At 44.9% G+C, this 25097-nt stretch overlaps 1 protein-coding gene across 2 annotated transcripts; it reads right to left on the bottom strand.

The window, feature by feature from the left end:
• Nucleotides 1-1977: 1977 nt before the first annotated feature.
• BTNL9 (butyrophilin like 9) lies at nucleotides 1978-24311 on the bottom strand. Of its 2 annotated transcripts, none has more exons than XM_065918354.1 (11): nucleotides 24140-24311; nucleotides 19065-19199; nucleotides 16896-17243; nucleotides 15084-15365; nucleotides 9661-9789; nucleotides 9431-9463; nucleotides 9080-9100; nucleotides 7932-7952; nucleotides 7670-7696; nucleotides 5333-5359; nucleotides 1978-4219 (listed from the first exon to the last, which is right to left on the bottom strand). In XM_065918354.1, exons 2-11 carry the CDS (start codon nucleotides 19171-19173, stop codon nucleotides 3594-3596), a joined length of 1623 nt encoding a protein of 540 aa, XP_065774426.1. In that variant the 5' UTR covers nucleotides 19174-19199; nucleotides 24140-24311; the 3' UTR covers nucleotides 1978-3593. The 2 variants fall into 2 exon arrangements, with proteins under 2 accessions (XP_065774426.1, XP_065774427.1); XM_065918355.1 differs by lacking the exon at nucleotides 24140-24311 and adding an exon at nucleotides 22825-22973.
• Nucleotides 24312-25097: the final 786 nt, after the last annotated feature.

The following is a 25097-nucleotide window of genomic DNA, read 5'->3' as shown; positions in this document are numbered from 1 at the left end:
GTTTGCGAACTGCACAGTATAATCAAACCTGTATGAATATGATGGGCTCTGTTCAAGATGCTACTGAGGAACAATAAGGAAGGATTTCATAGAGGAAATCAAAGGCAGTGATTTGAAAACCGTAAACAGACATGACAACATGTCATATACCCCCATGGTGCTGACACTTCAACCAGATGGATTCAGTTGTACATTTAAAAAATATCTTGTGATTTTTTGCCGATTGAGATGAGGCAGAAGGAAAAGACTCATCAATTTTTTTTTAAATTACAGAAGCAGTATATGCTCCCTGTAAAGATATATGTGCACCATAAAAATTTATAGCACCGTGGTACCCCACAGTAATAATAAGTCATATTTATCCATTCTCCTAGTAGCAAGTACACGGTTCCAAACCTCTGTTTTCACTGCCACAGCGAGCATCCTCTTGCATCATTAGGTGTGAATATTTCTATAGAACTGATTCCTGGATGTGGAACTGCTTGTCAGAGGACGTTCATGTTTAGAAACTTTTTTTTCATGTAATGACACCACGTTTAATGAATATGGAAGTTCAGGTGAGGGCAGCTCAAGGAAGGGGGCCCAGCGAGAGCTGCAGTGTCTTGTGTGGGAGGTAAACTGTGACACCACCTCCCAGCACCCCTCTCCTCTAGAGGGATTCACACTGGCCCCCTCAGAACCTCTCAGCAGTCCTATGGGGACAGCAGAGCATGATGACTGGCCCCATTTTACAGCTGGGAAAACTGAGTTCCAGGCAGATTCACTGCTTGCCCAAAGCCACGCAGAGTTCCTGGTCCTACCTCCTGCACCACTGAGGCCTGGCTCAGGGGAGATGTGAGTGGTGTGGAGGACAGAGGCGTGGTGTCCTCCACATTGGTTGATGTTACCAAAGTGACCTCAAAGTAGCTGTACCAATATATAAGCCCACCAAAATTGTGCCAGATCCATGGGAATCTTTGTCTTTCCATGAAAGATTCCTGTGGAGACAAGGATGACTTGCATGTTGCCGTCAAAGTCTAGGAGCTCTCAGCTTTGCCAGTCTTTGTGAGTTAACCACCACAAAGGCCACCTCAGGTAGGGTGAGCCTCACATCACAGATGTGCTTTATACACTGGATTGGGACCCATACATTGGTGTTGTTTTCATCCTTTCCCCGGTTTGAGGAACAGCTGCATGGAAAATGTGAACAGTGGGGAGAACTGAATGTACCAGGTCCTACCTTTAGAAACTTGACAGAGGGAAACTGGGGATAGACTGGAAGGAGATGGGGGTGATTTGGTAAAACTTCCTCTTCCCCCCCATTTATTTGTTCATTTATTTATGCATATCAGTAAAGATACACATATGCTTGGATTCCTTTTTCCTCAATCTATAACTCCCATTAATTACTTTGATGTTCAAATTTGGCTAATGGGAGTCCCTCCAAACTGGCTTTTCTGTCCAGTTGACATTTCCCCCACTATTCTTTGAGGACTTCTTGCATTCTGGTAAATGATAGTTCAGACTCATTTTGCTACATGTTTATTTCAACACCCCTAATCTATTAATTCTGGCACTATCTACCTAGCGTGTGCATGCAAAGTCGCTCCAGTCATGTCCAATTCTTTGTGACCCTATAGACTGTAGCCCACCAGGTTCCTCTGTCCATGGGATTCTCCAGGCAAGAATACTGGAGTGGGTTGCCAAGCCCTCCTCCATGGAGTCTACCCAACTAAGGGATTGAATCTGCATCGCTCACATCTCCTGCATTGGCAGACAGGTTTTTTATTACTAGCACCACCTGGGAAGCCCGAGAGATAGGGTCAGATCCCACAGGTTAAGGACTCAGTCCTACAAGACTTCCCTCTCTCTTTCAATACCAATTACAAATCCAGGTTGCCTGTGCTTCCGACCCACTCACTCTAAGTTGGAGATTCCCAAGATCCCTACCTTGAGTTCCATTAATTTACCAGAGCAGCTCACAGAAGTCAGGAAGAGTTTGCTAACAAGATTCCAGGTTTATTATAAAGTGATATAGCTCAGGAACCAGGTAGAATAGATGCATAGAACAAGGTATGTGGGAGGGGTACAGAGCTTCTTCCTTGATCTCTCTGAACACCTCTCTCCCTGCATCTACAGTGTTCACCAACCTGAAAGCTCTCTGAACCAAGTCCTTTTGGGGTTTTATGGAAAGGTTTCATCACAAAGGCATGACAGGTTAAATCATTGGCCCTTGGTGATTAAACTCAATCTCCAGCCCCTTCTCCCTCTTTGAGGTAGGTGGGTAAGGTAGGGCTAAGTTACAACCCTCCAGTCACATAGTTGGTTCCCGTGGCAACCAGCCCCATGCTTACTGGCTTTCTAAAAATTATCTCAGTAATATAAACTCAGGTGTGGTTAAAAGGGCTTGTTATGAATATCCAAAGACATCCTTATGAATCTTATATTTTAGAAAATTTCAAGGGTTTAAGAGCTCTGTTCTAAAATCTAGGTCAGAAACCAAATAAATATTTCCTAGTATAGTTCAGAATCTCACCACGTATTTCCCCTGACCCGGCCCTGAAGTCCACCATTTCTCCAAGGAGCCTTGGTTCCTTTCAGTAGTAAATAGTAACTAAAAACTAAGATCTCAGTGCTAGATGTGCTCATTGGTACAGGGGTATTATTGTTTCTAAGCCCTCAGTGTAGACAGAGCTACGAACTATATTACATCTGTCTATTTATCAACAATATGCATCTATTGCATAGTAAAAACCTTGAGTTCACAATTATTCTTTCATTCTCTCCTTTCCCTTATGTCTTGTTTTATATTTTTATATTTTGTTGTTTGTTTTGTGGGGTTTTTTTTCTTTTTGTATCTCTTGTCTCTGGCTAAAGAAACCTCTCAGCACACTTAGTGAATTGACCTCTTGTTGGGCAATTCTTGTCATTATTCATTTTAATGTTCCAATTGTCCTATAATTGGTCCATGGTGCCCCTTTCACCTAGCCCCAGTGTCTTTTTGCTATGTCCCCATCCATTTTTGAGCATTCTTGTACATAAAAGCAAAAGATGTTCCCTACTTTCACCACGTCTCCAAGTTCATTTCGGTGTTAATTGGCAGTGAGAACTAGCATCTGAGCCTAAGGCGAACTTATTGCTTATGAAGTGTAATTGTTTCCAGACCTTTCTAGAGCTAGAAAATACATACAAAAATATTAAAATACAGAATTAACTGACACCCCTAATCTTATCTGATAAATTATCTCCTCTTTTCCCCCCCATTCCAGTTTCTTTCATGTCTTCACACTGAACACTGTGACTCCTAGCAACATGAACATATGTTTAGGATCTGCTCAATCCTACAACACACACACATAAGCTTTGGAAGTGTCTTTCTTAAGAAAAAAAAAGAGAGAAAATTATATTCATACATGTACACATTCACATCTACATGGGCAAAGGTCTCTCTTTGCCCCCTTTCTGCTACACTGATCCTTTTAGCTTTTGCCGACATTCTGGAGCAGACAGTGGGGTGAGTGTGTCTGTTGGCTTTACAGGAAGCAGGAGAGCATAGTGCCAGCTGGGTATCCAGGAAGCCGCCCAGGATCCAGTCCAGTGGCCACAAAAGCACTTCACCACAGGCCCAGGGCAGGGTTCGAGGACTCTGAGGGTTGAAACCAGGCGTCACTGTCCTCCTCTTCGAGGACGCGTTTCTCACCAACTGGTAATGGGCAGATGGTGAGCGGATCTGGGTGTTCGCTGCCATCGTGGGCTCTAGGCCTGAAATAAGCGCAGAGCATCCCCGAGAAGGTGTCAGTGAAGGTGAAAATGTGGGAGCCGTCGGACACGTTGAAGAAGGACAGCTTTCCAGCCTCAACATCCAGAAAGATGCCCACGCAGCGGGGCGGCACGCGCAGGCTGAGCGGGAGGCGGTGCTGGTCCAGGACGAAGTACTCACAGCTGTTCCACAGCCCCATCACCCAGTAGCCAGTCGCCGGGCTCATGCGAGCATGCCCGGCACTCGGCACCGCTGCCAGACACACACCGAGGAACCAGCGGCTGCGGCGGCCCACGTGCACCTCCCAGTAGTGGCGGCCAGTGGAGAAGCGCTCCCGGCTCAGGACGCACGTCTGCTCAGAGAACCACTGAGGGTCGGCCACCGCTGAGCCTGGCGCCGTCCTGCGTGAGGACACGCTTTTGCCATCCTCGGAAACCTCCAGGCTGGGGTGGGCGGAGCCAGGATCCAGGGTCACATCCACTGCGCAAAGGCACAGGGTCAGTGCCCGCCAGGGACGTTCTGCCCCCACCCACGTCCCTGTCCCCTCCCCTGCTGGGCAAACGTCTAGTCCTCCCAATGGAGAAATCGGTGGAATAGTCACCCCTCTCCTGAAGCCCCTCCCCCCACCACCCTGGGACTGAAGAGGCACAGAAGTCACTCCCTAGCTTTTGAAAGTGATAAGAGGAATTCATTTCCTTCCTGAACCGGAAGGCTCTTGAATTCCATGGTGCCATACAGAGCATAGAGAGCAAATGAGGAAGGTTTGTGGGGATGGAGGTGGGCTCACTTTTCTCAAGACCTGGACCGCAAGAGGGCTCCCCAGGTAGCGTTAGTGGTAAAGACCCCGTCTGCCAATGCCGGAGACATAAGCAAGAGGGATTGACCCCTGCGTCGGGAAGATCCCCTGGAGGGGGGCATGGCAACCCACTCCAGTATTCTTGCCTTGAGAATCCCATGGACAGAGGAATCTGGCCGGCTACAGCCCATAGGGTGGCAAAGAGTCCTACACGACTGAAGTGACTCAGCACACACGCACAGTCAATAGGAAGGAGCTTAGGACTGGTTCTTCCTGGCTGCTCTCATCACTCAGGATGACCTTGAGATCACTGGTGAGCTCTGGGCCTCTGTTGTACGCCATGTTAGGATTTTAAAACTGTAGGGGACCCCTAAGATCATCTAGTTCAGTACCCTGCACTCCAGCAACCCACCCGACCCTCCCCCCCCCCCGACTAAATCACACTCATTTGATGAACAGGGACCCTAAGGATCCCTCTGTCAGATAATGTGGGAAGTTCTGCCAGATGGAAACAAATCTAGTAAAACCCAGAAAGTTATATGCATGTGGGAGCATCAGAGTGCACACAAATGTGTGCATGTGTGAGTGCAATCTCATTTGTGCATATGACCATGTATGTGTGCAGGCATATGTGTCACGTTGTGTGTGTGTGCAAGTGAGCCTGTGAGTTTGTATGCAGGCTCCATACATGGCTCCTGGACAGACCCTTCCTCTAATCTCAGTTCTGGATACCTCCCTTCTGATTAAGATCCAGCCAACCTAATTCACAAGATATACAGTTCCTTGGCTTCAGTTACCTGCATGTCGTTGAGCTGCTCTCCACTCTGAAACCAAACAGAGAAGAAAAAGAGGCTCAGAGATCTGAGTCAGTAACTCTGGAACCTTGAGGGAGCCTCAAGATGCATGAAGGATGCCTGTAAACTAAATAATCTCATTTCCACCATGATAACTTGTTTGGACCCAGACTAGCCTGGGTCCACCATGGCATCTTCCCAGGAATTTGGGATTGGGTAGGGAGGCTGGTGCCAGTGTTGGCTTACGCCAAAGCTGTGTGCAGGTTGAGGTGGTACTGGATAGTGGGATGACAGAGTATGTGAGCAAAGAGAACCAATACAGGCAATTGGGATGCCTTGAAGGATGGAAACAAAGCCTCCATTTCTGACTGGCTTAGTCCCCAGGAGGCCCAGCTGAGCTCAGCTCCTGTCCTAAGACATACTCTGGACACCCTGACTTTGCTCTCTTTCTTACTGGGAGCTGTTCTGCGTTGGTTTCTGTTTTATCTCATCCTATATTACAGAAGAGAGCACCAAAGTCACAAAATGCAGAAGCAGCAGAAGACGTTTTCAGAGCTCTGTAAATTTATAGCAGGGCCTTTCAACCCTGATTTTGCATCAGAATAACCAGTAGAACTTCACAAGTCTAGAGCTCTTGCATAGAATAACTCAAATCTATACAGATTTCAATCCTCCCTAAATTTAGCTGTAAATTCAAACCAACCCCAGCCAAAAGTACTTTTGGATGTTTTGGGGAACTTCATAAATTTATCCTAAAATTTATATTTTAAAAAGGTCTGTGAACTTTAAAAAGGAAGGGGAAATGGAGAAGAACTTGTACTTTCAGGTACTTTAAAAGCCAAGGTAATAGGTGACCAAGAGGCAGACCCATCAAGACATGGCAACTGAATATGCACTAAAGGTGATATCCACATCAATGGGTAAGTCACAAATATGTATAGTAAGTGGCACTGGGAAAGCTAACTGTTTATATGAGAAAAATTACTGGATTCTTGTCTAACACCACATAAAAAAGGTGAATTTTAGATGGATAAGAAAACTTACACATAACATATAAAGTGAGTAGAAGAAAATGTAGGAGACTAGATTTGTGACCTAAATGTGAAGAAGATCTTCAACAAAAGTTCAAAGACACAAACCATAAAGTAAAAGTGCGATAAATCATATTTTATCAGAACTAATTCTTTTCAATAAGGGGCACCATTGGACAAAGCTAATAGCAGATGACAGAAGAGAAGAAGGAATTCTCAATGTGTAATAACAATGAGAGATTACTATCATATATATTATATAATAATAATACTGCATGAAGGATGCCTGCAAGCCAAAAGGCTCCATTCCCCAGCACTGACACCAGCCCTGTCCTGTGAATCAACAAGAAAAAGATAGCAACAACATATGGAAAATGGGCAAAGGACATGAACTGGCAATTTTCAGAAGAGGAAGCCCAAAAGCTAGCTACCATGTAAAGAGATGCTCAGATTTCTTAGTGCTCAGATGACTGCAAACCCAAATAATTAGTCATCTCCATTGACTGGCAAGCTTAGAAAGCTGGCTCACACAAGATGTGGGCTCATGGAGCTTCCATGCACTGCTGGCATGGGATGATGGTGCTACTTTCAGGAATCCCTCTATCCCACTTAGTGAGACATCCCTAGTGGGCCAGCACTTCTCCTCTTAGAGAAATCTCCACACAGGGCCAGAAGACAATTTATTCAGCACTAGTGGTCTGTAGTGATATGGAGCTAGAAGAAGGCTGGATGTCTACTCCAGCAGGGTGGCTGGCTCAAATGGAGTGCTCTGCAGTGAGGAGATACAGACTAGATTCACATGTGGCAGCAGGGATGGATATTAAAGCACAGTGATGAGTGAGAAAAGCAGGGAACAGCATGAGACCGTAAATATCTCTACAGTAACTACAATGTATGTGCACAAAACAGAAATTCCTCCTCTTGCAAGAATGCATACAAAATAAAGATGCACATTAGTGGTTGCTTTACTGGGGAAATGGAAGAAGGTACAGGGACAAATATTTACATGTAAGGTAACATGCCCATTCCAGAACCACAGGTGAGAGTCTTTGAGGGCAGGCACCAGGAATCTAGGTAATTCTGATGTGCAACCAGGATTGGCACCAATGATTTACTGTATGCTTATACCTCAGGACAATGTAAAAATAAATATAAAAGTCAAAGTCAAATATAACCTATACCGAGTGACAAAGATTAATACATGTGTGTAGCAATGGAATAAATCAGAATGAAGCATAGTTGGTTAGAGCATGTGACTAGGATGCTGAGACATAAAGTATACAGTGGGAGAAACATAGGCTTCACTCACCAGCCTGGCCTTCAGCCCTTCTCCAGTCTGAAGTAGCCAAGGAAAAGCAGAATTAGAACAAAGTCCCTTCAGCCTCCTTGTTCACACATCAAATTTTGCATCCACCCCTGCTCCACTCCCCTTCCTCCTGCCACCCACACAGCCAGCAGGGTTCCAATCTGGCCATCATACCTGCTTGGGAGATCAGAAGAACATTCACAGATAACCAGATGCCACAAGGTAGACAAGAAGAAATAGTTCTGGGCGGGGGAGAGTCACTTACCCAGCTCTACCTGAAGCTTCCCTGTAAGCAGAACCCAAGAGAAAAGATCAGCCTTTGGATGAGTGAAACCACCTTTGCAAGGCAGTTAGGTCACTGAAACAAGGTTTCATAGTCTCAAACTACTACTCATTCCAATCCTGTTTTAGGTGCTGCATCACCCATCTGCAAGATTCTTATTCCTCATCCTATTCTTTGCTCTACAGCAGAAATCTGCACAGGGCTGGGAAGGGTAAACATTTGCCCTGAAACTGCAAGCTTTTCCTAGGGAGGAAGTCCTGTGTAAGTCTAGGCAATGGGCACCTCCTGCATGAACCTCAAGGTCACTTACTGGTTACATTATTTAAAAAACTGGGTGGATATCACACTCAATTATTTCCCCTGGCCAGATACCAAGACTCTGAAATTTTGCCACCAGAAATGCATTCCTCTGAGTTCTCTACTGTATGCCATCTTTTAAAAGTTAAGACTAGGAAAGGCAATAATATACACTAATTCAGACCATGGTGTTACTGACTTATCATGATGTTTTGTTGTTGTTTGGTTAATTGCTTTTTGTTTGTTTTCCCCTGCATGACTAGCTAGACTGCAAGACAAGCTTCTACTTCACTATTTTGTCTGGTGTTTTTCTGGGGCAGACAAAGTGGTTCTCAAGGTCTTCTCCTACACATTGTGTCCTTCTCCTCCATCCCCTTATCCTTTGAATTCACTCTTTCCTCCTCCCCCAACATGGTTTCAAGGTGCTGAGTCCCCCAGGGGAGAAAAGTGGATTTGATAAATTACTTTCACTTTGGTAAATTACAGATGCCTTCTTTCTCGGTGACATTTGCTTTAAAAAGAGATGGCTATCCTAGGAAGATGAACCAGAAGGAGGAGACCTTTAAATGTGGAACTGTAACTGAATCATATAATTTGCAGGAGAGGGCCTGGCAAAATCTATCCAGAAAATCTTAAGTCATACTTCCTTGGCAGGTGTGCACACATCCATTTGGGAGGGGAAAGGCAGGATGTGCAGAGGGCTGGATATAGAATTAGATCACTGTGATTCAGTGCTCTCCAAAGGGGGTCTAAAATCACTGAACCCCTGCTTCTGCCATGGGTTACCCCCCTAGCCCAGGGCCAGCAGAATGGGCATGGCACCCAGAACTTACCCAGCTCCACTGTGAGTTTCCCTGGAGAAAGAAACAAAGAATAGAGAAAAATTGCCATTCAAAAAGTTGCCATTCATCACTGAGGGCTTGCTTCTCCAAAGTGCACAGACTTGGAAACCACATGCTCTGGAGAGCCAGTTTGGGCTGAACACGGGGGGGGGGGGGGGGGGGGGGGGGGGGGGGGAACAGGCCCCAAGGCAAGAGAAGTGAAAGTAAACCTCTGCCTCAATCCTTCTCTGCCCTCTCCCAAACTCCCCTAACGCCCTGTGACCTACTTGTCTTCTTGACCCAGTGCCCCCACTTCTGTTAGTCAGAGATGTGGGTGAAAAGCTCGTCTTTCCTCCTGCTTACCTTTGTCTTTCTCTACCTGCTTCTTCAGCTTTTCTGAAAGGAAGGAAAAAGGGGAGTAGAGGTCGGTGCCTGTGCTCCTCTGCCTGTTTTCCGAGTCCCATTCCAGCCTGCCTCCGGGCAAGATGTCCACTCAGCAGTGGCCTTCCCCGCCCCACCACCATGGCTGCCTCCACCACTTTTCTCCTGGGCAAAGCCAGTTCCAGGAGGGCAGCCCCCTGACTGCCTGGTACCTTGGGACTTCCGTTGCTTCCGAAAGAAGTACAGCACCAGCATCATGAGGAAAGCCAGAAGGAGCAGCAGGCCCACCAGAGTCCCAAGGAAAGCTCTCTTCCAGGGAGAGGTTCTGGGTAAAAACACATCTGGAAAACACCGCACTCATCACTAAATACTAAGTGAGAAGACTGGTCCGGACACTGTGTGCCCGAAAATCTTTCTAGTGACTGGTTGACCCTTCCTGGGCCCTACCAAGTGTGTGTGCGTGCTTAGTCACTTCAGTCATGTGTTCAACTCTTTGCAACCCCACCAACTGTAACCCACCAGGCTCCTCTGTCCATGGGATTCTCCAGGCAAGAATATTGGAGTGGGTTGCCATGCCCTCCTCCAGGGGATCTTTGTATCCAGCGATTGAACCCACATTTCATGTGTCTCCTGCATGGCAGGCAGATTCTTTTCCCACTGAGCCACCTGGGAAGCATGTGCCCCACCACAGCCATCTGTAAAATGGGCATGAGAGCCATTACATGGTGCTCAGGAGAGGCATCTTCTGAGGAAGAGTGGGAACTTGAACTTGCTCAGCACAGAGGGGAAAATACTGCAAACTGAGGGATGTAAAAGGAAGGAGCTGATGGACTTTGTCCAGTCCTTCATCTTAGAACTTATGTGATCACAGCCCTGACCTCCTTCTACTTCTTCTCACTCATGCTTTACATCTAAGAGCATTAGAAATCAAGGTGTTGGTATCTTAAACCCAGTGAATAATTGCAACCTATTGCTCTGACAAACTGTGGAAAATTCTTAGAGATGAGAATACCAGACCACCTGACCTGCCTCTTGAGAAATCTGTATGCAGGTCAAGAAGCAACAGTTAGGACTGGACATGAAACAAAACACTCTTTCCAAATTGGGAAAGGAGTATGTCAAAGCTGTATATTGTCACCCTGCTTATTTAACTTATATGCAGAACACATCATGAGAAATGCTGGACTGGATGAAACACAAGCTGGAATCAAGATTGCTGGGAGAAATATCAATAACCTCAGATATGCAGATGACACCACCCTTATGGCAGAAAGCAAAGAGGAACTGAAGAGCCTCTTGATGAAAGTGAAAGAGGAGAGTGAAAAAGTTGGCTTAAAACTCAACATTTCAGAAAACTAAGATCATGGCATCCGGTCCCATCACTTTATGGGAAATGGATGGGGAAACAATGGAAACAGTGACAGACTTTATAATTTTGGACTCCAAAATCACTGCAGATGGTGACTTCAGCCATGAAATTAAAAGATGCTTGCTCCTTGGAAGAAAAGTTATGACCAACCTAGACAGCATATTAAAAAGTAGAGACATTATTTCACCAACAAAGGTCCATCTAGTCAGAGCTATGGTTTTTCCAGTAGTCATGTATGAATGTGAGAGTTGGACTGTAAAGAAAGCTGAGTGCTGAAGAATTGATGCTTTTGAACTGTGGTGTTGGAGAAGACTCTTGAGAGTCCCTTGAACTGCAAGGAGATCCAACCAGTCCATCCTAAGGGAAATCAGTCCTGAATATTCATTGGAAGGACAGATGCTGACATTGAAACTCCAATACTTTGGCCATCTGATGCAAAGAACTGACTCATTTGAAAAGACCCTGATGCTGGGAAAGATTGAAGGGAGCAGAAGGGGACAACAGAGGATGATATTGTTGGAAGGCATCACCGACTTGGTGGACATGAATCTGAGTAAGCTCTGGGAGTTGGTGATGCACAGGGAAGCCTGGCATACTACAGTCCATGGGGTCACAAAGAGTCGGACATGACTGAGTGACTACACTGAACTGAACTGATTGCTCTGATGAATCCATGTGTCATCTTGCCCTTCATGAAAGCACCTGGCTTCTACTTCTCATCACACCTTTGCAAGAAATGTTAGCAAAGTCATGTAGGGCTGACTGACAGTTCCTCTCTTCCCACTCCAGGAGTCCTAAGGAGGATCTGCCCAGAAGCAGGGTGTGGTGCAGAGCTTACAGAGACAGTGGCCAGACAGTAAAGAAATACATGCAAAACAGAGCAATCCTCTAGAAACTCTTGTTGAAATTTAATAGAATAATTTTGTGTCTGTTGAAGATAATGAAATTGGTGCTTTTATCTCAATGGTCTTTCATTTTTTCTTTTTTATTGTAGTAAAATAAACATAACATAAAATTTACAGTCTTAACCATTTTGAGTTTATAGTTCAGTGGCATTAAGTACATTAACACTGGAAATTCCCTGGCAGTTCACTGAGTTCAATCCCTGGTTGAGGAACTTAGATCCTGCAAGCCATGTGGCGTGGCCAAAAAAATAAAAAAGTACACCAACATAGTTGTGCCACCGACACCAGCAGAACTTTTTTTAATTGTCCCAAACTGAGAGTCTGTACCCATTAAACACTAACTCCCCAATCTTCCCACCCTAGCCACTGGTAACTTCTATTCTGCTTTTCCTCTCTATGAATTGATGATGCTGGGTACCTCATATAAATAGAATCATACAATATTTGTCCCTTTGTGTTTGTTTTTATTTCACTTAACATAATGTGTTGTTTTGGTTGGTTTTTAATTTTCTTTTTTTAGCAGTGCGTTTTTATTATCTTGGTAAAAGTATTGAGCCACAAAGAACTGGTCCTTCACCACAGATGGTTTTTGAAGCACTGACCTAGGAGGTAAAGAGCTCAGAGTCCTATGCCTTGATGACCTTTGATCTCCATCTTGCTCTCTGTTTCAGCCTTTCCTGCATCTTTCCAGCTCCTCCAATAGCTATACACATTTCCACCTCAGGACCTTTGCACTTGCTGTTCCCTCTACCTAAATGGTCTCCTTGCAGAAATCCATGTGACCAACACCCTTTGTCAAGGTTAAACACAAATTTAAAAATTGTGCAAAAAGTGAGCAAGATTCCCGTTCCCCTTCTCTTAGACTGTTTCCTTTAGAAAATCTATAAATTCTTTCTCTATCCCTTCAAGTGCTTCCCAGGTGACACTAGTGGCAAAGAACTCAACTGCTAACACTCTCTGACATAAATCACAGCAAAATCCTCTATGACCCATCTCCCAGAGTAATGGAAATAAAAACAAAAATAAACAAATGGGACATAATTAAACCTAAAAGCGTTTGCACAAAGAAGGAAACTATAAGCAAGGTGAAAAGACAGCCCTACGAATGAGAGAAAATAATAGCAAATGAAATAACTGACAAATAATTAATCTCTAAACTATACAAGCAGCTCATGCATCTCAATATCAGAAAAACAAATAACCCAATAAAAAAGTGGGCAAAAGACCTAAACAGACATTTCTCCAAAGAAGACATACCAATAGCTAATAAACACATGAAAAGATACTCAACATCACTCATTGTTAGAGAAATCCAAATCAAAACCACAATGAGGTATCATCTCACACCAGTCAGAATGGCCATCATCAAAAAGTCTACAAACAATATATGCTGGAGAGGGTGTAGAGAAAAGGGAACCCTCTTGCACTGTTGGTGGGAATACAAACTGGTACAGTCACTATGGAGAACAGTGTGAAAATTCCTTTTAAAAATGGGAATATAACTGCCATATGACCCAGCAATCCCACTACTGGGCATAGTGGAAACCAGAGGAAACCTGAGGAAACCAGAATTGAAAGAGACACACATAACTTGCACACATTAACTGCAGCAGTGTTTACAATAGCTAGGACATGGAAGCAACCTAGATGTCCATCAGTAGATGAATGCATAAAGAAATTGTGGTACATATACACAATGGACTATTACTCAGCTATAAAACGAATGCATTTGAGTTGGTTCTAATGAGGTAGCTGAACCTGGAGCCTATTATACAGAGTGAAGTCAAAAAAAACAAATACTGTATATTAATGCATATATATGGAATTTACAAAGATGGTACTGGTGATCCTATATGCAGGAGACACAGATGTAAAGAACAAACTTTTGGATTCAGTGGGAGAAGGTGAGGGCGGGATTTGAGAAAATAGCACTGAAACATGTACATTACTATATGTAAAATAGATGACCAGTGTAAGTTCGATGCATGAAGCAGGGCACCCAAAGCTGGTGTTCTGGGACAACCAGAGGGATAGGGTGGGAGGGGGGTTCAGAACGGGGGGGACACATGTATACCTGTGGCCGATTCATGCTGATGTGTGGCAAAAACATCACAATATTGTAAAGTGATTATCCAATTAAAATAAATTAATTAATTTTAAAAAACTGGTTAAAAAAAAAAAGAACCTGACTGCCAGTGCAGGAGATGCAAGAGACCTGGGTTAAGTCCCTGGGTCGGGAAGATCACCTGGAGGAGGAAATGGCAACCCACTCCAGTAATCTTGCTTGGAAAATCCCATGGACAGGGAAGCCCAGCAGACTACAGTTCATGGGGTCAAAAGGAATCGGACACGATTGAAGTGACTTAGCACGCACATTCCTTCAAGATATATATAAATCTTTCTGAAAGTTATATAAGGACCTTCAAACTTTGCAATCCAGGAATGATTTTCTTAAGGAGCTCAGAGCCATCTCTTTGAAATGGAAACATCAAGAAGAAAGCATGCCTATCTCTGGGCCTCCTGGGAGTTTCACTTAGGCACCTGGCTCCAAGTTGTAGCTACATGCTTGTCATCGAAATATCTTTCTCCTTTGCATAAAAGCAATTAGCTAACACAGATGTTACCAGTTACCCAATTACCAGGTGAATTTTGGGTGAATTATGTGGCACACACATATATATCCCTATGAACATTAAATCCATCAGTGGGGCCCTCATAATAAAACTTTGATGCTAGATAATGGCCTCACTTTCAACTCATTGTCTTCTTTCCTGATTCACCACTTTTAAACCCATGTATATATATACAACCCACCATACTTAGCACTCTTCCCCGCTTCATATTTCTCTGTATCACCTAACACCTTCGAGCATGTGCTATAATTTACTCTTTTGTGTATCTGTTTCCCCCATGGGATGTGCACCTGAGGGCAGGGGTTTGGGGAACATCGTGAGTGCTCAATAAATATTGTTTGAGGGATAAAATTAGGAACACATGGGTTCTTATGATGCTCTCTAATAATATTGGCTTTCTGGAACCTCCCCCAATTACTGTACTCTTAGTAGGTTTTAAATATTATGGCTTCAGGTGTCAAGTTCAGCCTGCCCTGTACACAACCAAGCTCCAGAGCCCTTGTGTCCTAATAGATGGTTTGGGGATAATGGCCTGGAGGAGGATATGGCCACCCACTCCAGTATTCTTGCCTGGAGAACCCCATGGACAGAAGAGCCTGGCAGGTTACAGTCCAAGGGGTTGTAAAGAGTCAAACGTGACGAAGTGACTGAGCACACACACACATAGGGATAATGGACATGGAGAACTTGAAGACTAAGAAGATGAGGGTGAGTGGGCACCCACTGACCTGCTATGTGGATCACAAACTCTTTCTTTTGGCCTAGGAGGTGGTTCTGGATGGAGCAGGACACGTTGCTGTGGGCCCCCTCTTGGACGACCACAGATGTTTCCAGACTGAACAGGCCTTGAACATCTTCAGTGATGTTTTCAGTCTCCGGGGGCAGGCATCGTCCCTGACGGTCTCTCCACTGAGCCTGTGGCTTGGGGTACCAACCACTGGAGTGGCACCTTAGCTGAATGCCTCCCTCCTTGAAGCCCTCAATGGAGATATGAGGGTCTGAGCCCAGTCCTGGGAGAGGCAAGAAGAGTAGGAAAGATCAGGCTCCTTCCCAGATGTACATGAAGTTCATCACCATTCACCATTTGCAGTCACCATAAGACATGGTGACTGTGATCACTCAACACATGTGGGCTTGCAGTCCACCATGGACTATAAATGACAGGCTAAATTGTAGATGGCATGTGCGGATAGCACTACCTCTGAAGGGCATCTTAAAATAGGGAAAGGCTGCTGGTATTTAGCCATATAATGCAAAGGACCGTCCCTCTAGGTTGAAGAGTAATCCCATCCCAAATTTCAATAGATTGTCTTCTCTATCTCTTGAATCCCGCCAGAACTAAAGTATCTTGGCTATGCATACTTTTTAAAATCTCTCTACCCAAGTAAACTAGCTTTATATTTTGAATATGCAAAATATTAATATGGTTTAAACGTCAATGCTATAAAAAACGAGTAGATCTAAAAAGCCCCGGGCCTTTCTCCATCCTTTGTATCTCATTGCTCCCTCTCCTTTAAATAACCAATTTCATTAGCTTCCTGTGTTTCTTTTGTGATATGTTTTTCCTCCTTTCTTACACAAAAATTAATATGCTATAGAACTTCTTTTGCATCTTGCTTTTTTCTCTTAAAAACACCCTAGAAATCACTCCACATGAGCTTAGCGCTTGTCCTCATTTTCTTTCTCTATCTCTCTCCTTTTTTTTAGGCTACATAGCTTCATATAGACCTTACTCAGCACCTATGCTTGGACATTTAGGGAGTTTCCACCAACCCTAAGTACTCATTGGAAGGACTAAAGGTGAAGCTAAAGCTCCAATACTTTGGCCACCTGATGCAAGGAGCCAACTCACTGGAAAAGACCCTGATGCTGGGAAAGACTGAAGGCAGGAGAAGGGGGTGGTACAGGATGAGTTGGTTATATGACATCAATGAATCAATGGACGTGAATTTGAGTAGGACAGAGAAGCCTGATGTGCTGTAGGCCACGTGGTCACAAAAAGTTGGACATGACTTTAGGGACTGAACAGCAGCAACACTGCTATACAATGTAAATTTATACAAATGCCTTTCTTTCTTGTTGGAGTTGGGGGAGGTATATCTCCAGGGTCAACTCCCAGAGGTGGAATTACTGTTCAAAGGCAGACACAAAGGAAGTCCTGTTAGCTATTGCCAAATCCCCCCTACCCTGGAGCTCCGGACTTTGAATTTCATCAGCATAGTAAGAAGGGGCCTGCTTCCTCCATCAAGAGTGGGTAGTCCAACTATTGAATGTTTGTCAGTCTGATAGGGAAAAATTACCTCTCTGTAGTTTTAATTTGCCTTTTCCTCACTGTGAGTAAAATAATTGTCTTTTCCTTTGTTTAAGGGCCATTATGTGTGCATTTGGGGGGTTCATTTCCTAATGAATCTTTCTTAATATTCTTTTTTTTTAATTAGAGAAAATTTCCCTTTCTCTGTGCTTTTCAATTTATCTTCTCTTGAGCTCTTTCCAGATGGATCCTTCTCCCGCCTGTGTTGGGGACTGACCAGGTCACGCACCTGCTACCTCCAGCTCCCAGGTCGCTTCCCCAGTGAAGTCGTCGGAGTGGAAGCGGCACCCATACAGACCCTCGTCGGCGGGGACCACGCGGTGGAGCCGCAGAGTCACGCTGCCGTCTGCGATATCGTCCGTGATGAGTTGGGTCCTGTTCTGGAACTGCTTCATCTGCCAGTCATAGAACTCCCGCTGCTTCCGGTACAAGTGCACCACGTTCGAGGCCTGGCTCCAGAACCAGAGGATCTCCATGTGCTTGGCGTCTCGATATGGTGACAGGTGGCAGGAGAATTCCACTTCATCCCCGACGTGTGCCAGAATGGGTTCCTCATGGCCTACCACCCTGATCTCCTCTAGGACAAGATCCCAGACAGTGGCCCAGATTAACTTTCCTCAAATAAGATAGTACATACGTTTTGTGGTTTTTTGTGGGGTTTTTTTGCCAACGGTTCCGTGTAATTTAATGCCTCAGAAATATGTTTATTTGTTTTTTGCAGCTCAGAAATCCACAATGAACTATTCAAATGACAAAGGTGAAACACTCTACAGGACAACCAATCCTGTTTCTTGAACAAGTAATTGTCATGAAATAGTTGGATGTGCCACGTTAAAAACTATACAAAACACATTATAACCAGATACAAATGTGTGGTGGGCTACTGGTAGCTGGTTTGAACCAACCAGCTGCCAATATTATTCAGGAGACAGTTGTCTCAATAGGGCCAGGGCATTAAATTAAATGGAGTCTTTGGCAAAAAAAAAAATGCACACTATCCTCTTATGTGAAGAAAAATTGATGTATTTTCATAAATGTGCAGAATAAAAGATCTGAAAGAAGAAAGACCAAATTATTGATGGTGATCATTTCTGCATGGTGTGAATAGATGTTTTCTTATTTTTGCTTTGTCTGATTTTCTAATATTTTATAATGTACACGCACAGCTTCTATAATTCTTTGTTAAGAATATTAAAATAATCGGTGGGGGGTGCTTCTTGCCTCATGAGTTTTCCTATCTAAGATCAAATCCTGCTATTGAGATTTTTATTTATCTGGATCTTTCATTTGATTGTCATCTGCAGTGATGTCTCCACATGGCTGCTTTACTCCCTGTTTTCTGCAATTTCCATGAGAGTTGCTGTTCTTGCTGCAGTGCCTTTCCACCCAGCATGCCTTCATTCGTTTTTTTCTGACTTCTGTGCCCCTCCTTTCCTTCTTTCAAAGCTCAGCTTAATCCCACCCCCAATTCTTCCTTTATGAATTCCTCCCATCCTTCACTTTGCCCATATAGCATGGGAGCACATTTCTTCTCTCCATATGAGACCCCTTGTTCCCTACTGGGTGTAGCCTGGACACCACTCCTACCAGCTTCCCTCTTCAGGTTCTCTCCAGCTGCTGCTGCTCCCATGCCTGATGCCTGGCCCTTTTCCTGGACATACCCTGCCTCAGCTTACCTCTGTCTTCATCTTCCTACAGACTGTCTCCTGCAAGGTTCTACTCAAACAGTACCTCCTCTCTATGGCCCTTCTTGACTTTCTGGAAAAAAACAAATTGGTCTCTTAGCTGTGATCCCGGATCCTTGGGTACGTTTCTCTTGCAGCTCTGGTTACACAGCTGGACAGTAATGTATATCATGTCTGTTCACCTTCCTTGAACTGACTGAGGATTTGAGCTGTGCGTTGTCAATCACTTCGGTATCCCTGGTTACCAGCTCAGGGAGTTGGGGAATTCTATTTGCATAATTAGTTTACATTCTCTGTTAGTTGCTTCTTTCATGAGAGATGGTTTGACCAGGATCCTTTCTGCTCTTCAAAAGCTATGGCTTATATCGCAGGAGAGGAGTTAAAAATATTTTCTGACCGGTTCAGCCTAAGTACAGACCAATAAGACTTTCCTGGCACCCTCCCGCTATGCTTTCTGCCATGGTTGTGAGCTGTGGAGTTGTTGGGGTTAGGGGGGCCCTGAAAGGATGGTGGAGGAGCACTGAGGGGCTGGATGGTGTTCAGGGTCAGTGACTCTTTAACAACTGGGATGGAGGGCTTATTTTTTAGCCCCTGAGACAGCCTAGTAAAAGGCTGCAAGATCTCAGTCCTGGGATAACCTGCAGAAGGGGTGGGCAGAAACTGATGTGCTCACTGAGGTCCCAGCTGTCTGGGATGCAGATTAGACATGTTACCTGAGCGCATCGCCCTGGGCTGGAGGAGGAGGAGCAGGTGAGTGAGGAAGAAGAGACTGCTGGGCAGACGTCCTCGCTGGTAGGAGTTCAGGCAGACTGAGAAATCCATCACTTTTCCACAGCAGTCGGGGCCACCTGCAGAGGGATAAAGACATACGGAGTGATGCAGTAGAGTTAGAACTCCACATATCAGGCCTGACATCTGTTATTGCCTCAAGTCTATTTTTTTCAGGTACTTTCAAGCTCCAGTGCCTGGCTTCTTTTCAGTCATAGCCAGATGTGAGAGTTGCTTCTAATTTTAACAGGCAGCATTGCTTGTAGTGGTATTGACCCTTGCTTGGACTCACAGTCTTCCAAGAGGACAGGGTCAAAGGGTCCCAGAGGAAGCAGCTTCTGAATTTTGCATTGTTTAGAGCCAGGAATAGAGCCATGCATTGTGTGGGAGCTGAGTTAGGTTTCAGTGACTTGGCCCAAACAAAGGGAAATCTATAAGAACTCTCAGATGCGTTTTCCTTTTCTCTGCCCAAACCTGTTCCCAATTCCCTTTGACCTGGAACATCAGGTCCACAAAACAGAGGAACAAACACAGTGCACTTTCCTAAGTGGCATGCACGCCTGGCTGCCTTTTAACTCCAGCCACACCTAAGACACCTTTTTCCAACCCTGAGACCTCAGGTGGAGTTCCCAGGAGGTCATTTGGTAACTGTCACTGAGTCAATAGCATCTTTAAGACCACAGTGATGGGACTGTCTCATCGATCCCTCCCCATACCCATCCGTGGCCCCAGAGATCCAGCCCCAGTGCAAGCAAGGGCTGTTCCCTCTTCACTCCTGATGCCCCTTGGGGAGCTGTGGTAATGTAATATGAGAATCAGTGAGCCTGAGAATATGAGAATCAAGGTAGCCGATTCATCTTGGGAAATATACAAGTCTCCCCATATTTCTCCTCTATTTAGTTGTGGGACTTTAGGCAGATTATGTAATTTGCTGAACCTTAATTTTTTCACTTGAACAATGGAAGAAACCAATCAAACTCAGAGGGCTGTTAAGTCTTCAAGGTGAGATGGATGCTCTTTAAAGAAAAATCAGCTCCTTCCTCTGCCTCCAACTTCCAAACATCTGCTTTCTGCTCCCCATCTTCTTCTAGAGGCTACATCCCTCTCCTTTCACTCCATCATAGCATCCCAGAGCAGAAAGGCCCATGGCAGTTTCTACTCTCCAGCTTCCCCAGTCTCCCCTCTCCCTCTGTCTGCCATCCTACTCCACTGTTTGGTTTTCCTTTCCCCTCAGACCTGCGAGGTGGCACCTGTTCCTGGGGTCTTGTGGCTACAGAGCCCCAGCCACACCATTGGTAATATCACCAGCAGGGTTTACATGAAGGACTTTAGTTCTTTTTTTATTGTGTAGTTGATTTACAATGTCTTAACTACTGCTGTACAGTGAAGTGATTCATTCTTTTTTTTAAATATTTATTTCCATTTTGGTTTGTGCTGGGCTTCCCTAGAGGTTCAGATGGTAAAGAATCTGCCTGCAATGTGGGGAGACCTGGGTTTGATCCCTGGGTTGGGAAGATCCCCTGGAGAAAGGAATGGCTACCCACACCAATATTCTTGCCTGGAGAATTCTAGGGACAGAGAAGCCTGGAGGGCTACAGTCCATGAGATCACAGAGTTGGACACGACTGAGTGACTAACACACACACAGTCTGGGTTATAGAGACTTCCCTGGTGGTTCAGAGGGTAAAGAATCTGCCTGCAATGCAGGAGACCCAAGTTCGATCCACTTTCTTTTTTAAAAATATTTTCATTATGGTTTATCGTAGGATATTGAAAATAGTTTTCTATGCTATATAGTAAGAATTTGTTTATCCATTCTACTTATGAAAGTTTACAGTAAAAAAAAAAAAGAAGTTGAATTCAAAGAGTTGAATGATGGTTAGCAGGGGAAGAGGGTGGGGGAATGTGGTACATGTTGGTCAAATGGTACAAGCTTTCAGTTATAAGATGAATAGGTTCTGAAGATCTAATGTATAGCACGGTGATCATAATTAATAGTACTGTATTGTATATTTAAATTTTTCTAAGATTAAAGTTTTAGTGTTCTCACAACAAACAAAAAAGATAACTATGTGAGATGGTAGATATGTTAATTAGTTTGGTTGTGATTATTATTTCACAATGAATGCATTTATCAAGATATCATATGGTACAAATATATACAATTTGGGGGGCTTCCCTGGTGATCCTGTACATAGGATTTTCCACTGCCAATGCAGGGGGCCCAGGTTCAATCCCTGGTCAGGGAACTAGATCCCACATGCCGTGACTAAAATTTAACATGCCACAACTAAAGATCCTGTATGCCACAGCTAAGACCCAACACAGCCAAGTAAATAAATATGTTTAAAAAATAAATAATGTATACCATTTTTATTTGTCAATCATACTTCATAAAGCTGAGAGAAAACCATATTAGGTTTTAGTAAAGTATTTTTCTGCAACTATTCAGGTCATGATTTTTTTTTTCTTCTTTTTCAATTGATTAATCAACCTAACCTGTCAAATTCTTAGAATAAGATAGTTGGCAATGAAAAAAAAAGCTAACAGTATGTGAAAGACTTTAAAACTGCTGGTCACGTAGCAGAAGATGATCTGAGAAGGTGTGCAGGTAAGTTAATGGAAGGCAGGCAACAAGAATGACCTCTGTGCTGGAAGGACCTGGGCTGACAGGACCACTGCCAGAGGGAGGGGTGATGGCCTGTGAGTCAGTCGGTCAGGGGCCTTGCCTCGTGGAAAGCAGAGGCTAAGCTGGGGAGTCTCCATTCATGCATCAGAAGGGGCCCCTAAGGAAGGAGATTAGAGTCCCCTTTCAAGGGGGCCTGGCTGTTTTGATAGCCAGCAGCTATTGGAATATGGTCACACAATAATCAGCAGAACAGAGGCCCTGGGCCAGAGTCCAGGCTCAGGCTGGGCAGTCTAGCCTTTCACCCTTTTGGCTGCCAGCAGGAATGTGTCTGCGACAGGCCCACCAACTGGGAGCAAAGGACATAGAGCCCTATGGATGTGAAGCTCTAAGGGTACATCAGCACCAGCTAATGCCTTCCGAAACTAGAGGGGCTCAGAGGGTGTTTACAGAACCATACGGACTAGCCAGACTCTGAGGAATTAGTCAAGACTTGTGCTAGGAACAACTTGGGTGTTCCCAAGGTCGCAACAAGGCATTAGATAGGTCCACAGCTGGGGGAAGGGGCGCCTCACAGCAGGGTCCGTATCCAAGGTCCCATATTCCTGGGGAAGGAGGAAGCTGCATCTATCAGTCAGTCCGTGCGTTCCAGACCCTGGAATTACTATCAGGACTGCAGTTCTCTGTTGTGATACACTCTTGTGATTTCAGTCACTGAGGCTGCAGGTGGAAGAGGTCATAAACACACATACATACATGCATGTGTCCACAATAATAAAAACTAATATGAATTGAGTGCTTACTATCTACCCAGGACTATCCTATATCAGAAGTATTATTACTATTATAGGACCAAGATAAAGACAAGGAAACTGAAGCAGAGGGAGGCTAAGTGACTTGCCCCGCACACATGACTGGAAGGTGGTGGAGTTGGGGGAGTTCCTCCTAAGCTCTGCACTTCTCTGGACGCAGCTTCCTCACCAGCAGTGTTGTGTCAAGGCGGGGTGCACCTCAGTTCTCCTGTCCCCCAAGTCACGACCCCTGTTAGGGACCACCTGGTCACAGAATGCAGCACTCACCCTGACAGCATCTCCCGGCAATTGAAGAAGTGGCTTGAGTCCCCAGATGTCAGCCGCAAGACTAACCAACCAATAAGTGGATACAAACAAAACCACTTCTGATAAAACAGCTTAAAACGAGTGTTTCCCTCAGACCTTGTCAACAGCATCTTCTCTAGCAGGAGGTCATGCCCCATAGTACCTTTGCTTCCAACACCCAAGGAGCTGATTTTAAAGCCTTTAATTGGAGGGAGGCTGTCTGGTGAATTCTTGAAGGGAAATCAGAGGGGCTGAATGCTCCCTTCCTGTTCTAAAGAGCATGCTCCTCCCCATTTGCTGCCAGAAGTTTGCCTTTTACAACCTCCCTCAGCAGTTGAAATGCTCTGATCCTTACCCCTCTGAGGGGAAACCCCTTCTGATCGCAGCTATTCACATCACAGTGGAAATGGATTTCAGCTTCCTTTTCTGATGGGGAGGTTTTACTGGGGAAAGGTGAGAGACTGGACACGTTGCAGATTTGAGGAAGATGGAAGACCCAGGGAGGCGAAGGATGGCCAAAAAGGAGGTCCTAAGTTAGAGTTAAGCTCTGTTGGTGGGGAGCCTCTGAAGACACAGGGAGATATAAGGGTTGTGCACACCAGTGCCAAAGAAGTGCTGCTGAAATGCCGCTACCCTCCACCCAAGTTTATCCTCCCTCTTCTTTCTTTGTTCCTTCTCATTTTTTACCTGGCCACACTCCAGCTTCATTCCAGTTTTGTCCTCCTGCATCTCCAACTCCTGAACAACATTAATGTTTTCTTGATTTGCAGTTCAGCACTTGAGTTTCTCTTTAAACATTATTTTATTTTGCTTTTGCTGCTTTTGTAGGCTTGGGCTGTGTGTGCTTTGCCCCTCTCTCATTCCCTGTGTCCTAAGATTTCAGCCCCCAGGGGTAGGACTTTTGCATTCTTGCATCCTCTCCTCTTCCAGCACCCACGGCAATGCTTTGCCCTCTGCAAACTGTTAATTAATGCTCTCTGGCTTGCTTTGGTTTTATTTCAATAGGTCCAGAAGTGTATTTACACCCCTGGTCTCTAAGGGAGATGAATTTCCCCAAGAAGAGATCTTCAGTGAGGCTTCATATGGCTTGAGGGGGAAATGGGATGTGTCTGAATCCTTCCTCTTCAGGTGGAGCTGCCAGAACAGGCATCTCCCCTCGGTCACACTGACATCCTTATCCTGCAGCCAGGTTCAGCTGATAAGATGGTACCAACCCATGCTGTGCTATCTCCTCAGCCCTCATTTTCTGAGTCCCATTTCTGAAAAGTGGAGGTTTAGACAGGATTGAGTCACATACCTGGCAGGTAGCAGCAAAGAGTCCAAAATGACAGGTGATCTCAAGTTCCCTCCAAGGGAGACAATCGCGAAGTATCCTGGCTCCAGATGCTAAGGTCCCCTAGACATGAGCTGGCAGCGCAGTAGAAGGGACCAGCTCTTCTGTGACAGAATTATCCACCCACCTTCCACATTAAGATACATGCTGCTTGCTCTGCCCTTTGTTATAAAAACCAAGATAGACAGAACAAAACGAGGAAGTCTCTGTCACATCCTGCCTGAATTGAATTTCCATGGAAAGTGCCCCCACTAAGGTCCTAGAAGTAGGGTAAAGGTATCTGGGAGTTTTGTAGGGACTGTAAACTACAGAAGCTCAGAGCAGGGAGAAGACGCTCCAGCTGGCTGCCCAGGATCTCTGGGGCTCCAGGGAGGCAGGATGGCCATGCCTGCCCCATTCTCTTCACCATCATAGCAAAACATACAGAGACTGGACAGGAATATCCACTAAGGATTAGGAGAGGCCTGGTGTTCAACTCTTAACTCTGGTGTTTAATTCTTAACCTCCACAGGGTTAAGGACAGTAAGAAAAATAATCTCAGAACTTGGCTATGAGTAAAATCTGCAAGAGCTGTTCATATACAACTTGGAAATGCAGCAGGGTGTTGTGCTGGGACTCCTCTAATGGAGCAGAGCTCAAAAAGAGAAGAAACAATGACTATCCCACCCTACCCCGTTTGGCCATATGCCACTGTGCCACTTTGGTGTTAGTGGGAATGAAGCACAATGGACCAAGGTGCCAGCCTAATCGGCTATTAGGCTGACATTGTTCCTAGGGGACAAGTCAGAGCTGTGGTACAGGGGAATTCAAGCACGTGGAGGACTCCCAGAAAGAAATGCCTGATGTTCAGGGAGGGACCTGTGCAGGTGCTGGGATTCTGGGTTAGTGGATGGAGGTGAAAACAGTGAACTTCGGAGCCCCA

This window comes from Muntiacus reevesi, chromosome 1, assembly GCF_963930625.1.
Source record: "Muntiacus reevesi chromosome 1, mMunRee1.1, whole genome shotgun sequence".
Taxonomy (NCBI): domain Eukaryota; kingdom Metazoa; phylum Chordata; class Mammalia; order Artiodactyla; family Cervidae; genus Muntiacus; species Muntiacus reevesi.
Note: the sequence above shows the minus strand (reverse complement) of the source record. Positions and strands in the feature narration are given on the sequence as shown.

What these genes read in the sequence shown, in the direction of transcription:
- BTNL9 (XM_065918354.1), bottom strand. Translation starts at nt 19,173, where the DNA reads ATGGATTTCTCAGTCTGCCTGAACTCCTACCAGCGAGGACGTCTGCCC. An exon ending in GAAACTCACAGTGGAGCTGG is followed by an intron (nt 7,953 to 9,079) that starts GTAAGTTCTGGG and finishes TTCTGCTTACAG; the next exon opens with GGAAGCTTCAGGTAGAGCTG. An exon ending in GAAGCTTCAGGTAGAGCTGG is followed by an intron (nt 7,697 to 7,931) that starts GTAAGTGACTCT and finishes TGGCTACTTCAG; the next exon opens with ACTGGAGAAGGGCTGAAGGC.